General features: G+C 38.3%; 2 protein-coding genes across 3 annotated transcripts in view; one reads left to right on the plus strand and one right to left on the minus strand.

Annotated features, from left to right (window-relative positions):
* COPA (coat protein complex I subunit alpha) overlaps positions 1-14,228 on the plus strand; it is a 41,660-nt gene that overhangs the window by 293 nt on the left and 27,139 nt on the right. For both annotated transcript variants that reach the window (XM_039839962.1, XM_039839963.1), the window contains exons 2-7: positions 2,604-2,717; positions 2,916-2,989; positions 7,476-7,556; positions 7,892-7,968; positions 8,662-8,771; positions 13,425-13,534. In XM_039839962.1, the coding sequence (XP_039695896.1) occupies positions 2,604-2,717; positions 2,916-2,989; positions 7,476-7,556; positions 7,892-7,968; positions 8,662-8,771; positions 13,425-13,534 (566 nt within the window). The remainder of the gene's footprint in view (positions 1-2,603; positions 2,718-2,915; positions 2,990-7,475; positions 7,557-7,891; positions 7,969-8,661; positions 8,772-13,424; positions 13,535-14,228) is intronic.
* Positions 6,732-7,110, minus strand: LOC120584283 (60S acidic ribosomal protein P1-like). The gene has a single exon (XM_039839967.1). It carries the CDS (start codon positions 7,093-7,095, stop codon positions 6,769-6,771), a length of 327 nt encoding a protein of 108 aa, XP_039695901.1. The 5' UTR covers positions 7,096-7,110; the 3' UTR covers positions 6,732-6,768.

A 14,228-nucleotide genomic window follows, 5' to 3' on the forward strand; every position in this document is an offset into this window, starting at 1 on the left:
TAGACAGGAGGGAGGTTAGATCTGGCAGGCGGTTCTCCAGCTCGCTCTTCTTTGGCGTGTCCTCGGAGTTTGATGTACCTGTAATGGTTCTCACACCTCGGGAGATCCTTTAGGCCCGTTCCCCATTCTTTCCCTTACCCTCCTCACCTGGGGCCTGTGTTCTCTACTTTTGTTCCTCTGCCCCCAAGGCCCTGTTACCTGTTGGCTTTTCGATGACTGTGTTGTAGGGAGTGTCCCTGGGGATTGAGTCTCAACCTCTGTAATACGCATCCAAGTCCATAACGTTTTCGGAAATGAACACTGGCTACCTACCTCACTTAAGGAGGCCTTTGTGCACCACATCAACATCCAGTGCCTCCACTGGGCTTTATTTCTTATCTGGAAACAGGACATTTAGGCCTATAATCCCAGTAAAGTCTGTATTGTTTATGTTTTAAATCTGAAATTTAAATTTAACTAGGCATTTTTATTTCCTACATATGGTAACTCTGGAGTATCAGTGGATGAGGGTGAAGGGCAAATGACTGAAATTGCAGCAGTAGTCTTTTAGAATTTTAGAATGGTAAAGGCAGAGAAGTAAGGTCTTCTGAGATTTGGAAAAAATATATATCTTGAATATTTAGTAAGATGCAGCTTAGCTAAGTGGTTAGGAACTTGGCATTTGGAGTCATATGAGCTTGGCTTTGGAATGCTGAAACATCCATTAGCAAGGTGTATGACCTTGAGTGACTTACTTAACATTTCTAAATCTCTAGTTCTTCATCTGTAAAATGTGAATAGTTAACGTTCTCTTATAAAGAGAATTAAAATGGGAAAGTGTATTAAAAGTGCTTGTTATAGTGCTTGGCATAGACTCAGCTCAAAAACCGGAGGCCATTCTTAATGTGAGAATAGATTTTGAGCAGTTTCTAAGTCTTGTGGGAATCTTGATCATGAAGAGTACCATTAAGAATTCCAGGATGGTTATAATGGGTCTTTATAATCTTTGTGTTTTCTCTTCTCTTAATTTCTTATTGGGCAATAAAAGAAGGAAAGTCGGGGGAAAAGTTGTCAGTATATTTGAGAGTTCTATTAATCTATTAATGAGTGTTCTTATGTATCATAAAGAAAAAGTAAACAAGCTAATGGAAAAATAGACAGTTTAGAAGAAGAAATGTAGATGTTCAATAAATAAATGAAAATATCACACAACTCACTAGAATGAAAGATATATTTAAAAAAAGATGAGAATACCTTTATTTTTTGGTATTAGATTAATAAAATAAACAAAACAATAACTGATAACATCCCACGTTGTCCAGTGTCTGCAAATGGATACCTTCAGGAAATGTATATTTATATATTCTTTTTGCAGTCAGATAATATCTACTAAAATGTCAAATGCACATACCGTGTTCTGAACAATCCCACTTCCAGGTCTTTAGCCTAAAGCAGTAGTAATGCAAATAGGCTGTGTGTTGAAGTATCTCCTTGTGGCCCTATTTTCAGGTGGAAAAGTTAGGAAAAAGATTTAATGCCTGTCAGTAGAATAATTTTAAGAAGGCACATTTGTACCTTGCAGTTGTTAAAAAGAATGAGGTTTTGTTTGAATACTTAAATGTAATGAGATCTACGCCATATAGTTAAGTGATAAAAGAAGTTTGCAGAAAAACGTTATGTTATCATTATTTTTGTAAAATAATATAGTCTGCATTAAAAATTTGAAAGGATACACTCCAAACTTTTGGCAGTTTTTACTTTCTTAAAGTTCCATTTCCAGTCATGATAGAGTGATAGAGACCAGATTTACCTTCCTACCGTAAACAACTGCACAACTGAACAAAATGTATAAAGTGAAGGTGTTCAGACATTGGATGACAGACGGTGCAGGAGGCTTCTTGAGAGAAGGGAAATAAACAGCATGAATCCTATGATTATTTTTAGCTTACCACCTGGATAGAGTTTCCAGGCTGCAGTACAGGGAGTGGGAAGAGCTCCATGGTCTCACTGAGGAGATAGAGTTTAGAGTTCAGGGACGCCAAGACAGAATTGCTGGGCAAAATACCAGAGAAGAGGGAGCTGCTCAGAGAACACTGGAGAGTTCTGCTGGGGATCCTGTCAGGCCTTTGAATGCTAATCTCATTCATGTGAAGAAAGAACCCAAAGCCTGGGAAAGAACCACTGGAGAAGGTGGAAACTCCCTGGAGGTCACATAGGGCTGGGAATAATTTGTGTTCCTACTAGTCAGGATGGAAAGACCTCCTAATACTACAAGGCATCATACAGAAACCTCAGAAGGGTATTGCCTTAAGAGTGGTGCTAAATTAGACCTACACTAAAGGCTGCTGTGGACCTACCCTAACAAAACTTAAAGAGCAAGCCTTGAAAGGACCGACTGATTCCAAGTTACTTAACTGCAAATTAAAGCAAAACCCAAACATATTTAATGGAATATAATAAAAATCCAGCACCTTATAACTTAAATTCACAATTTCTGGCATCTAGTGAATGAATGAATGAACCTAGAATTAACCTAACTGTTCCTTTTTCTTATCAGAATGGACTGGAGGTGACATTGTTGGGCTTACTTCATTCATTGGATTATTCTTTGTTTTTTTTCCCAGGGCTCAGTTTTCACCCCAAAAGACCCTGGATCCTGACCAGTTTACACAATGGGGTCATCCAGTTATGGGACTATCGGATGTGTACCCTCATTGACAAGTTTGATGAACATGATGGTAAGATAATAGTTTCTGGGAGGAAGTTAAAAAAATAATAGAAGTATTTATTGTCCTCTAGAGTAGTTTAAGCTTTGTTTGACATTGCTTCCTTTAGGTTTAAAGAATGGGGTAGAACTGAAGATCCTGAATAAGAATCACCTTAGAAATTAGGAAGCATAGCTCTCTTTGACATATTTTGTCTGCCTTCTTCCCCAGGTCCAGTGCGAGGCATTGACTTTCATAAGCAGCAGCCATTGTTTGTCTCTGGAGGAGATGACTATAAGATTAAGGTACAGAGAGTCTGTCATTACTGGGAATAAAAAACAGAGGATGTGGAGTTTGCAAATTGTGGAAGGAACTGAAAAACAGCACATCTTATTCATACAGAGCTCAGGCTTTTGACAACGTTATTCAGAGCACTTATCCAGCAAAATTTATTGAATGTTTACTGTGTACTAGACACTTTTATTTTTTGGGAATATGAAATGGTCTCTGTTCTCGAGGAGCTTTTATTCTCATAGAAGAGATAAATATGTACCCAAATAATAGTTGCACAGTTTAATAAGTGATACAATAGAGAGATAACAAAAATGAAATAGGGAAGGGCAATCCAGGTACAAAAAGGCATGAGGTAGCTGGATACATTTGAGAAACTATAATTATTTTTGTGGGGGTAAAATCTGGAGAAATGGTGAGAAAAAGGGCCAGATCATGAAGTCTGCAGTGTTCAGGAGTTTGTATGTTATACAGATAACGAAGAACCATTAAAGGGGTTTAAGTAGAGGAGTGATATCAGATTAACACATTTTTTTTAAAAGATTACTTGGGTGGTAGTATAGAGAAAGATTGGATGAATTGGGTAAGACTGGACGCAGATACCAATTAGAAACTGTAGAGATAAATAGAGCCTGAGCTTAGGCAGTAGTGTTCCAAATAGAAAGATGGATGTAAGCACTTAAGGAAATGAATCAGTAAATCTGCTGCATGGGTGTTGGAGAGATGGTAAGGGAAAATAAATGAGATTACTTTATCTCAGGCTTCTAGCTTAGGTCACTGGATAGAAGGGGTACCATTAACTAGGAAAGGAAAAACAAGAGGAGGCAGTTTTCCGGAGTAGAGGAGGATGGTATCTCACTCTGGGCTACTATAACAAAATAAATGCCTTACAAACAACACAAATTTATTTCTCATAGTTCTGGAGGCTGGAGGTCCAAGATCAGGTTGCCAGCATAGTAAGGGTTTGGTGAAAATCCTCTTCCATGTTGCAGATGGTTGACTTCTCGCTCTGTACTCACTTGGTAGCAGAGGGCAAGGGATCTCTAGGGCCTCTCTTATAAGGACACTAATCCCATTCCTGAGGGCTCCACCCTTAGGAGCACCTCTCAAATACCTCATCTCCTAATCTCATCACCTTGGGCATTAGGATTTCAACATGAATTTTGGAGAGGACACATTCATTCCATAGCAGATGGGTAATTACCATCTTGGCTCTGATGAGTTTGGGTTACCTGAGGCACAGTCTCGTGGAGATAAGTCTGCACTGGAAATATATTTGGGAGTTGTCATCTTGAAGGAGGGAGCCAAAACAGAAGTAGTTAGTACATATCACTCAGGATTATGTTGGATGAGAAAACAAACTTATTTAAAAGACAGAGGAAGTAGAGTTAGTATAGGAAAGAATGATTTGAGAGGTTGGAGATGGATCAGGAGGGAGAAGCAAAAGCCTTTCGGACACCAAGGAAGGAGAGAATTTTGGGAAAGAGAAAGTAGTCAAAATAAGATATAAAGACCGAGTAACCCTTGTATTGCTTATTCTGCAGGCATTAGTGATCTTAGCACTTTAATATGAAGCGAGGAAGCATAGATAGACAGAATATAGGCATTTTTCCCCCTTCTTTAATTTCCTCCCCACCACCCACCTACACACACACACACACTTGCCCACACACACACACACACTTGCACTCTCTCTCTCTCTCTCTCTCTCTCTCTCTCTCTCTCCTCTCTTCTCCCTCCCCTCCCTCTCCCTCCTCTCCTCTCCTCCTCTCTCCTCTCTCCCCTCTCTCTCCCTCTCTCCTCTCTCTCCTCTCTCCTCTCTCTCTCTCTCCCTCTCTCCCTCTCTCTCCTCTCTCCCTCTCTCTCCCTCTCTCTCCCTCTCCCACCCCTGACCTATGGATGTTGCCGTTTCCCCTTAAGAACTGGATCTCTGAAGGCGGGGCATCTTCTCCCACCTGCTCGGGGCGAGCACCCGGCGCCTGGGGCACTCGGGGCCAGGCACAGCCAGGGGCCAGGTGCACCCGGGGGGCCTGTTGCCCCAGAGACCTGGCGCAGCTGGGGTATGGTCCGTGGCACCACCTGGAGCGTGAACCCAGGAGCTTCTGCGTAAAGCAGATGTGCTATATAGTGACACTATGGAGCCACCCCAGGTATTTCTTTTAAGAAGCTTGACTGTGGTAAAGGCAAAAGCTGGAGCCAGAGACTTTGCACCTATATTTAAAAAAATCAAAATTTGTTCTGTTTACTTCCACAAAGTTTTTCCAAAGTGATTAATATGTTTAAAAAGGAGTTACCTTCCCCTTATGTGAAATGTCTAGAGTAGGCAAATTTATAAAGCAGAAGACAGATTATTGGTTGTCTAGGGATAGGGTAGGGTTGGGAAGAAATGGGAAGTGACTACCAATGGGTATAGTTTTCTTTGGAGTGATAAATTGTTCTCAAATTGATTGCAGTGGTTACATAACCTTGAGTGTATTAAAAACCATTGAATTCTATACTTTAAATTGGTGAATTATATGGGATTTGAATTATATCTCAATAAAGCTGTTAGTAAATTAAGGGATGTTTTTGCTAGCAGGTAGGTATGTAGTGCTATCATGCTGTGGTTTTAATTTATATTTCTCTGATGAAAGGGGGATTATCATTGTTCACTATATCCAGATTTACGAAGACTAAGATAGGAAGCCCAGCAAATGGTCAGAGTCTACAAAGTTCTTTAAGAATTCATAGTTCTTTAAGAATTCAGAATTCTGGAGTTTGATAGAGGACTGTAAAGGAGTCAAGATGATTTGAAGCTAGATATATGAAAATTCAGAACACTGAACTTTATAAGGGGGAAAAAGACTACAGAATAGTATTTATGATTTGACCTAATTTTTGTGTGAAACTCCAACTCTGCTGTATATGTGCGCATTTATTTATAGATGATTCAACAGATGAAGGTGGATATTGGCATACTTTCACTTTTCACGTTATTACTTTTTCTACACATACCTGTTGGGCACCTACTAAGTATTAGCCACTATATTATATGCTAGGGGTATAGTGTTGAGCATCAGGGATAAGGATCCTGCCTTTAGGAAGCTTATATTCTTATTTGGACAATCATAGTTTTGGGTTGTTTGAATTTGTTACGGAAAATGCTGTTACTTTTTAAATTAATTTACAAAAGAAAATTAAAAAATTTTAAAGTAAAACAGAAGAAAGAATAGTAACAAACTTAAACAAGTATTAAACGTTAAAAATGCATATGACTTCTCATTTTTGTACTTTGAACGGGGCAGAGGTTTGGATGAGGAGCATGAGTTATCTTACATTTATGGTTCTGATTTTGGTGTCTTCCTCAGTTGTGCCCACTGATGCCTGATACTTTGATAGTTGACTCAACTTTATTTCTGAATATGATGTTTCTCTGCTTTGCTCAGCCATTAACAGAGCATGTAATATTTTCTATAGTAATGAGTTAAAGTCTGTTTACATGGTAGATTAGTAGAGATCATGAATGTTTGGCATCATTTGCCACCAAGTTAAGAGTCTGAGAGAAGATGATGCCATGTTACATTATTGTTTCCTTTGGAGTTATGGTATCTGTCCTTTTTTTTTTTTTTATCCTGAGCAAAGACGATAGATAAAGCACTAAGAGATCTGTATTCAAGCTGAGAATACAGTTACTCAGTAGAAAGAGTTTTAAGTTAAGCCTAGATAAGCATCTTGTCTTATATTATTATTTTTTAAATTTTATTTATTTTTTAAATTGAGTTCAGCTTTTTATTGAACATGTTACAAAAGAGGCTTAGTCAAAAAGACCAAAGCCCATGTCATCATTGGACTCCTCAGATTCTTCTTTCTTTGCTTCTACTTTCTTCTCCTCAGCTAGGACAGCAGCAGTGGAGAGGGCAGGACCTCCTGCTGGTACAGGTCCACCAGCCCCTACATTGCAGATGAGGCTCCCAATGTTGACATTGGCCAGAGCCTTTGCAAACAAACCTGGCCAGAAAGGTTCAACATTTACACTGGCTGCTTTAATGAGGGCATTGATTTTATCCTCCATGACCATCACCTCATCGTCGTGCAGGATGAGGGCCAAGTAGATGCACACGAGCTCTGAGACGGAGGCCATGGTGCAGGCAGTGCTAGTTGCCGGATGAAGTGAGGGCCTCACCCCAACACGGTCTTAGCTTCCTCAGAAGGATCGAGCACCTCGTCTCATATTATTAAATAGAGATGGTTTCTCCCCAAAGAAAGAAAAAACCTTTTCCATAGTTTTAGTTGTATGTTTTCCCTAGCCTTGCCTTTTTTCCTCCCCACATGCTATTTAGATAACCTACATTTTCATTCTTGTTCTTTTTCCCTGCAACCTCAAACAACATTCCCTATCACAGTTCCCACCTATTTAGAAATGCCCAAATATAAATCCAAACTTGTTTACTGAGAAATCCCAGCCTTTTAGAGTCTTAAGATCCTCAGGTCCTTTCCTTAGCTGTACTTCTCTCTTTGCAGGTTTGGAATTACAAGCTTCGGCGTTGTCTCTTCACATTGCTCGGGCACTTAGACTACATCCGCACCACGTTTTTTCATCATGTAAGTAGCCATGGTGCCTCTAGGTTTAGAACATTCTTCATTTTCCATATAGGAATCATCTTGTACCTCAAGAACCCATGCTTTGATAACAGAATTATGTTATCAGAGTGGGTCTTCTAGGATCTGTGTAGTGTTGACCTTCCTGCTTTGTTTCCTTCTGTAAAAAAAAAAAGCACTCAGGGTTATATTGAATTAAATCAGAAGCAGCATTTCTTTTATTAATGTAGTGGAGATGTTAGACAATGGAATGCTCCCTCCAAAGAGAGAAGTGGTTACAAGAGTCTGAAAGGATACTTTGGTTAAATGTCAAACCCTTTATCTGGAATATCTTTCAGGAATATCCTTGGATTCTGAGTGCCTCAGACGATCAGACCATCCGAGTGTGGAACTGGCAGTCCAGAACTTGTGTCTGGTAAAGCAATGGACAGAGGGTTCAAAAAGTGTCCTCATTCTTCCTAATGTTTTTATAATCACCTTCTCTTCAGAACAGTCATCTCCCTTCTCTAGTGGGCAGTGTCTGCTGACAATAACTACTGATTGTATCTGTAAGATGCTTTTACATGCAGAATGATAAATATAGAAGCAATCTCATAAGTAGTGTATGAATCTGGATTTTCTGATAATTTCTTACCAGAGAAAGGTCATATAGCTAGGCTTTTAAAACAAAACTGCTAGCTGGTTTTCACTTCTGTTTCTGTGAAACCTGAGTCAAGGTCTAGACCTCTATCTTGCTATGTGTTTGGGTCTCAAGCTTTCCATGAAAATGAAAGGACCATTTAAGAGAAATATTCTACTAAAATTCAACAGATAGTTTCCAGTATAAATTACTAAGATTCCGTTTATTTTGACACTTTAATATGTTTTTAAGAAAAGTTGTACAGTCTCAGTAATATTAAATGCTAAAGCATTAGAGGTAAAAAGAGAGCTGTTAGAACAGCTGACCTTGCTTTTATGAGTTCAGAATTGTTAGGATGACTTGCCTTTGCCTCAAAAAAAAGTATAATTAGATCTGCACCTGTTGAATATAGAGAATATTATTTAGTGTGTAGGAGTCTGTTGATTCCTGCCTCTAATTTGGCATTGTCTTTCTTTTTTCTTCTTGCAGTGTTTTAACGGGGCACAACCATTATGTAATGTGTGCTCAGTTCCACCCCTCAGAAGACCTGGTTGTATCAGCTAGCCTGGACCAGACTGTGCGTGTTTGGGATATTTCTGGTGAGCTGCCCAAGTTCAGGGGACAGCCTAGTCAAGTCTGGCGCAGAACTGCAATTGCTTAAAGTAGTGAGGGTAGTTGACTTAGAACATGAAAATGTAGAATATTCTGTTCTCATATAATAGCATTTTTGTTTCTGAGGATATTAAATCTACTTTGATGGTTCCTCATGTTCGGTATTTCCTAAAAAAAGTGGTTGCTCCAGAAAGTTCATTTGATTTTAGAAATCGATCTAACTTTTTAGTTAGATCGATTTTTGTTAAAATCTGTGTAATGTTGGCAGTATTTGATTAAGAATCAAGCTTTCCAATAAAATAAAATAAATTTTTGACAGAAACAAATTTAGGGAATAAATTAGTATAGGGAAACAGGACTCTTGGACCCTGTGGCCTCGTTTAGAAATAAGAGAAAATCTCTTTTATATTTGTTCTAACATGAGGAGCATGGGAAGGTGTGTATGGGGGAGCGGAGGAGGGGGTGTCCAGAATACCTTTTAATATTAGGATAGACTTCTAGGACCAGAAATTAAAATTAAAATAAAATAGTTGGAATACTCCCTCCTTTCACAGCTTATATATCTTGATTTCGTGATGGTATTTAAATGTTTAGTGCTGTATAGAGATCTGACAGGTTATTAACCAGGAAATTTAAATGCAGAGAAAGGACTATAGCTATGAGATTGACATGCTGGAGAAATGAGAATGCTTTGCTGAAAGTCAGAATAGAGAAATGCAACTCTAAATGCTCTCATTCTCTGCCCAGTTAAGTTTACTTGTCACTTGCTGAATCGTCTCTGTTTGTTACCTAGAAATGTTGAAGATTGGGTTCTCTGAAAGGTCATTGGCTAGACTATAAAACAGTGTTTTCATTCTGTTAAAGGAAGGTCCCCTCATAGGTCCTTGCCTAGTTCTACGGTAATAAAGGAGTCACACTTCTATATTGTATGGCCAAAGTGATAACTTTTCCCCAACTCCTTTGTGGCATGGTGGTCTGGGGCAGTGTGATCTTGCTGTTCCTACAAGCCATTAATGAACAGCAAATCAAAAATTTGTGGATTCCTGGGTGCAGCGTTTGGAATGTTGTGATAGTAGTTGTTTAAGATTCATGTAGCATAGAAACTAGCCAAAGGGAATATGAAGACAGTCAGAGAATAGAACCTCTAGAGCATATGGTGTTTGTACTTTTCAGAGATTCCGAATTAGAAGGGAGTGGTATAAACAAGGTTGTACTGGAGATAGGGCAGTTGGACCTTCTTCAGCTAGAACTTTTGCCATTGCAGTTTTTCGTCAGACTGGCTAGGTGTTTTGAAGTACACCCAGATGTGACCAGTCATGCCAACAGGAGGAGTTAGGCACAGGCACTGTGAGCCTGTGCCCCCTCCTCACTGCTTGTACCAGAGAGCTTATTATTCACTCTCCCAGTAACATAGCTATGGCTTTTCATGGGTTTTTACTATGCACACATTCAGAGCACCCTCTCTGTCTCAGGATATAGGAGTTGGATCCTGGCTTATGTTATGCTAGGTGATCAGGGGTAATTATTTAGAATAGCCTTTCCTAACTGGGTTCTTGAGACTACTCAAATACTTGGAGTGACTATTTTCTCAGTTCTAAGAATGATGTACCGCTTACGCCATTCTAAGTCGTAAAGAAGTTGATTTGTTACATGCATAAACTGATGCTTTGATCATTAGGGCTTAATTCTTTCCTGGAGCACTGGGTTGAGAAGGGCTTTATACTGCTCTACTCTAGAGTTTATGCCACCTGATGGAAACCACACAGCAGTTTCCCTGTAACAGAGCTAAAGCAATTTGGGGCAGTCAGGTGGATGGATTCTCATTGGTGATCATGAAATGCTCAAGGCAAGACGAAATCCTTTTTTTCCTTTTTGTAGGCAGGAGAACATCTTTGCATCAGAATTAAGGGCCTTAAATCAGAGAAGAGAGGGAGAGAGTGTGACCCCCAATTGGGGTTTATACTTGCTCTTGAATGTGTGAAGTGCATGGGTTACTATGTAGTAACATTGTAATTGCTGTACTTAGTATCTCTGATATTGAAAATTCTGTGCTAACTGCTATACTAATGTTATTACTTCTTTACCACTGTTAAGTGTTTTTCTCTACTCAAAACTCTTGATTTCTAAAACTCCTTAACCAGAGTGGAAGGGGATGCTTTGGTATTAACCAAATGGAAGGAGCTTTGGGGTTAGACTTTTACATGTATTCTTTCCTTTTCTAGAAGTAAGCATACTCTTTTTAGCAATTATTTTTGCCTGAATTCCAATAAGTCTGAGCATAGGAGGAGGAATTAGCTTTCAGGTCTATTAGGGACTTTTCCAGGAAAGGAAAAGTTAGTTGTGAGTCAGAGAATAAATACTCTCACATTGAGAGAACTAGTGAAAATTCTAATTTTTCTGAGTGTCTGAAAGGAGACACTCTGAACCAGGGAAGCAATAAGAAAACAGAAATCTTTAAGGGAATACCTGTGTTCTTGATACCTCTCCCATGAAAATTGAGCCCCATGGGGCTTAGTGTAACCTGAACCTTTTGTGTTAGCCTTTCAAAAAATACTTGTTTAAAAGGGAATGTATTTACAACCTAGATATCGAAGATAGGTTGCTTTTTTTACCATGAGCTTCTAAGTAAATTGAAATTATCTTAAATGTGCTTACACCTTTGCATGTCAAGCCCATGTAATTCAGTCTTAATCTTTGAAATGATAACTAAAAAAGTATTAATTTGCTGCCAACTCTTGTCCTCATCTCCGTCTCTTTTCACTACTTCCCTTGGTCCCCAGTGGGAGGCATGCGTCAAACTGGTCTGTTCTGAGAGTGTCCTGTCCTCCCTCTGGATTTGAGTAGCTGCTGTAGAAATTTTCCATCTGTCGTTCAGTCCTAGTGAGTGGCTTGTCAAAGGCTCAGATATTTCTTCTCTAAGTATCTTTTCACTGCCTGTCACTATTCATCTGTCTGTTTTTGCCCTTCCCTTTTTCCTGGATCATTATAAGCAAGTGCAACAAAGGCTTCCGTTCTATCGTACTGCTTTCCCTTTTAATGTGTTTGTTGAAGCTTATTGGAGGTGAAGTTCCTCACAGCGTTCTGTCTTTGTATCTTTCTTTGAATCTGTTTGATACCCCAGAATCATTAGAAAAAGTTGACAGATCGCATTAGAGGGACAAGTGAAATAAGTGAAAGGAGGCACCCCTGTGATAATGTATTTGTAAAGCTTTGGGAGAGTGCCTTTTTTTGAGCATCAGCTTTATTTCTCTCTAACTATTGGTTAAATGCTTATCTTGGACAGGGGACAAAATAATTAAAACTGTCATGTCTTTTTAAGTACTTCTCCAGTGCTGATACTTAATGCCACTATAATAAAAGATATATTAGAATTTTAATACAATAAAGATAAATATTATCATTAAACTTAATGTCTGTATTTTCCTACAGATGCGAAAATTTAGGCTTAAAACTAAGTTTTATTTTCAATGATAGCTTTTATTTTTCCTCCATTATATTTGTTTTTTGTTTTGTTGGTTGTTTTTTTTTTTTTTACAAATGCCAGGTATTTCATTTTCTTCTTTGCCCCCCAAATACTTCAAAAAATAGGATTTTAGTTCTGATTCTATAATCACATCTATAAACTGGTATAATTATGCCTGCATGCCTGTCTCAAAGATTATCAGAATCAAATCATATAACATGTCAGAGTGCTTTGAAGACCACAAAGTTCTTTTCAAACGTAAGGTAGTATTGTTATAATTTTGGTTCTGACCGTAGCAAAATAGTTAGCTTTTAAAGATAATTGTAGTTTTGCCATAAATTTGGATCCTGTACAAATAAAACTCTTATCTTTATGGTTTTTTTCCCATTCTTTTCAAATTATAGGCTAATTCCTCCCAATGAAACTAGCCTCCAAAAGTTTTAATGGCAAAATACATGTATTCAGATCTATTATCAGCATTTTAAGCAAGAGCTTCAAAGGACATGACAGTCTTAATTATTTTGTTCCCTGTCCTAGAGTCAAGTAGAAGACATGAGTACACTTTTTGTGTAGTTTATAGTTTTACAGTATCTTCCACCAAATAGCTGTTTTATATTTAATAGGTCTAGTTTCCTTAACTCCTCTAGAACTTCCCCATAAGTCGCCTAAAAGCTTCCAGTTTTAGAAACACTGAGCTGTGGCCTCCCCAAGTGGCTTTTCTTTGAAAATTCTTCGAGGTGATAGAAGAAAAGTTGCTATAGATTTCTTAAAATTGAAAGTGGAAAAGTGGAAATTGAATGTTTACGTTTTGAGGCCACATTTCAGGAACACTGAAGAATAGAAATGGTCAAGTTGACAATTCTTAAGGTGAAGTTTCTTGAAGAAGTTAGCTGTGTCAGAAGTTTAGATTGTCCTCCTCTGGAGAGAAACCCCAGTAGTGGGTCTATTAAGCATTAAAGAAGCAGAAAAGAAGATAGTCGATATACTTCAATATTTTGAACATTTTTAGAAAGAAATAGATAGAAACTCTTGAGTCTCTCTACTTTCTTCAATCTCTCTAATTGTTTCTCCCTTTTCTCTAATGTTAGTCTATCACTGTACCTTTCCGTGTTTCTGTTACTATGCTCTTTTTGGTAACATGTTTACATCTTTTATCCCACTCTTTACCCCTTCAAAGGTCTAAGGAAAAAAAACTTGTCCCCTGGTGCCGTGGAGTCAGATGTGAGAGGAATAACTGGGGTTGATCTGTTTGGAACTACGGATGCAGTTGTGAAACATGTACTGGAGGTAGTTATCTTCTTAGCCATTGGCTGAATATGGGCTTTTCTCCAGGGAAACAGTGATAGTATATTGTTCATGTGTTCATTCCTTCAACAAAGGTTTATGCAGTGCTTAGGCACTGTTTTGAAACACTAGAAATAGAATAGTGGGTGAGCCAACAGAAATGAAGCTTATATGCCACCTCAGAGAGAGTCATGTTACCTTATAAACATAGTGGGAAGAGAGCGAGAAAGTTGCCATAGACTCCATCACCATCCCAAAGCAGAGCCCATTATCAAGCCTTTTGTAAGGGAAGAGTGGGGGAGAATTTAATGAAGGGTACTGAGAACCAACCAACCAACCAACCAACCATGTATAAGTAACTGTGATGTATGGTGGGAATATACAAAAGCATAAGAGAGGAAATAGATTTTTAAAAAATATCTAATTTAATCCTTATAGCTATTCATTAAAATAGACATTACTAACCTAATTTTACTGAAAGGAGATTTAAAAATAGGGATTTAGAAAAATTAAGTGCTTTACCAAAGTCCATGTGTATCTTGTAAATGGATTTGAACTTAGATCTATCTGACTCCAAAACCTACATGCTTTTCACCACATGATATCTCAAAACTACTGCTAATTTAAAACTTCCTTTTCATGATTATGTCACAATACAGAGAACAACTATATAAATAGGGTATAATATATCTTAAAA

Source organism: Pteropus medius, unplaced genomic scaffold, assembly GCF_902729225.1.
Source record: "Pteropus medius unplaced genomic scaffold, Ma_sr-lr_union100, whole genome shotgun sequence".
Lineage (NCBI taxonomy): Eukaryota > Metazoa > Chordata > Mammalia > Chiroptera > Pteropodidae > Pteropus > Pteropus medius.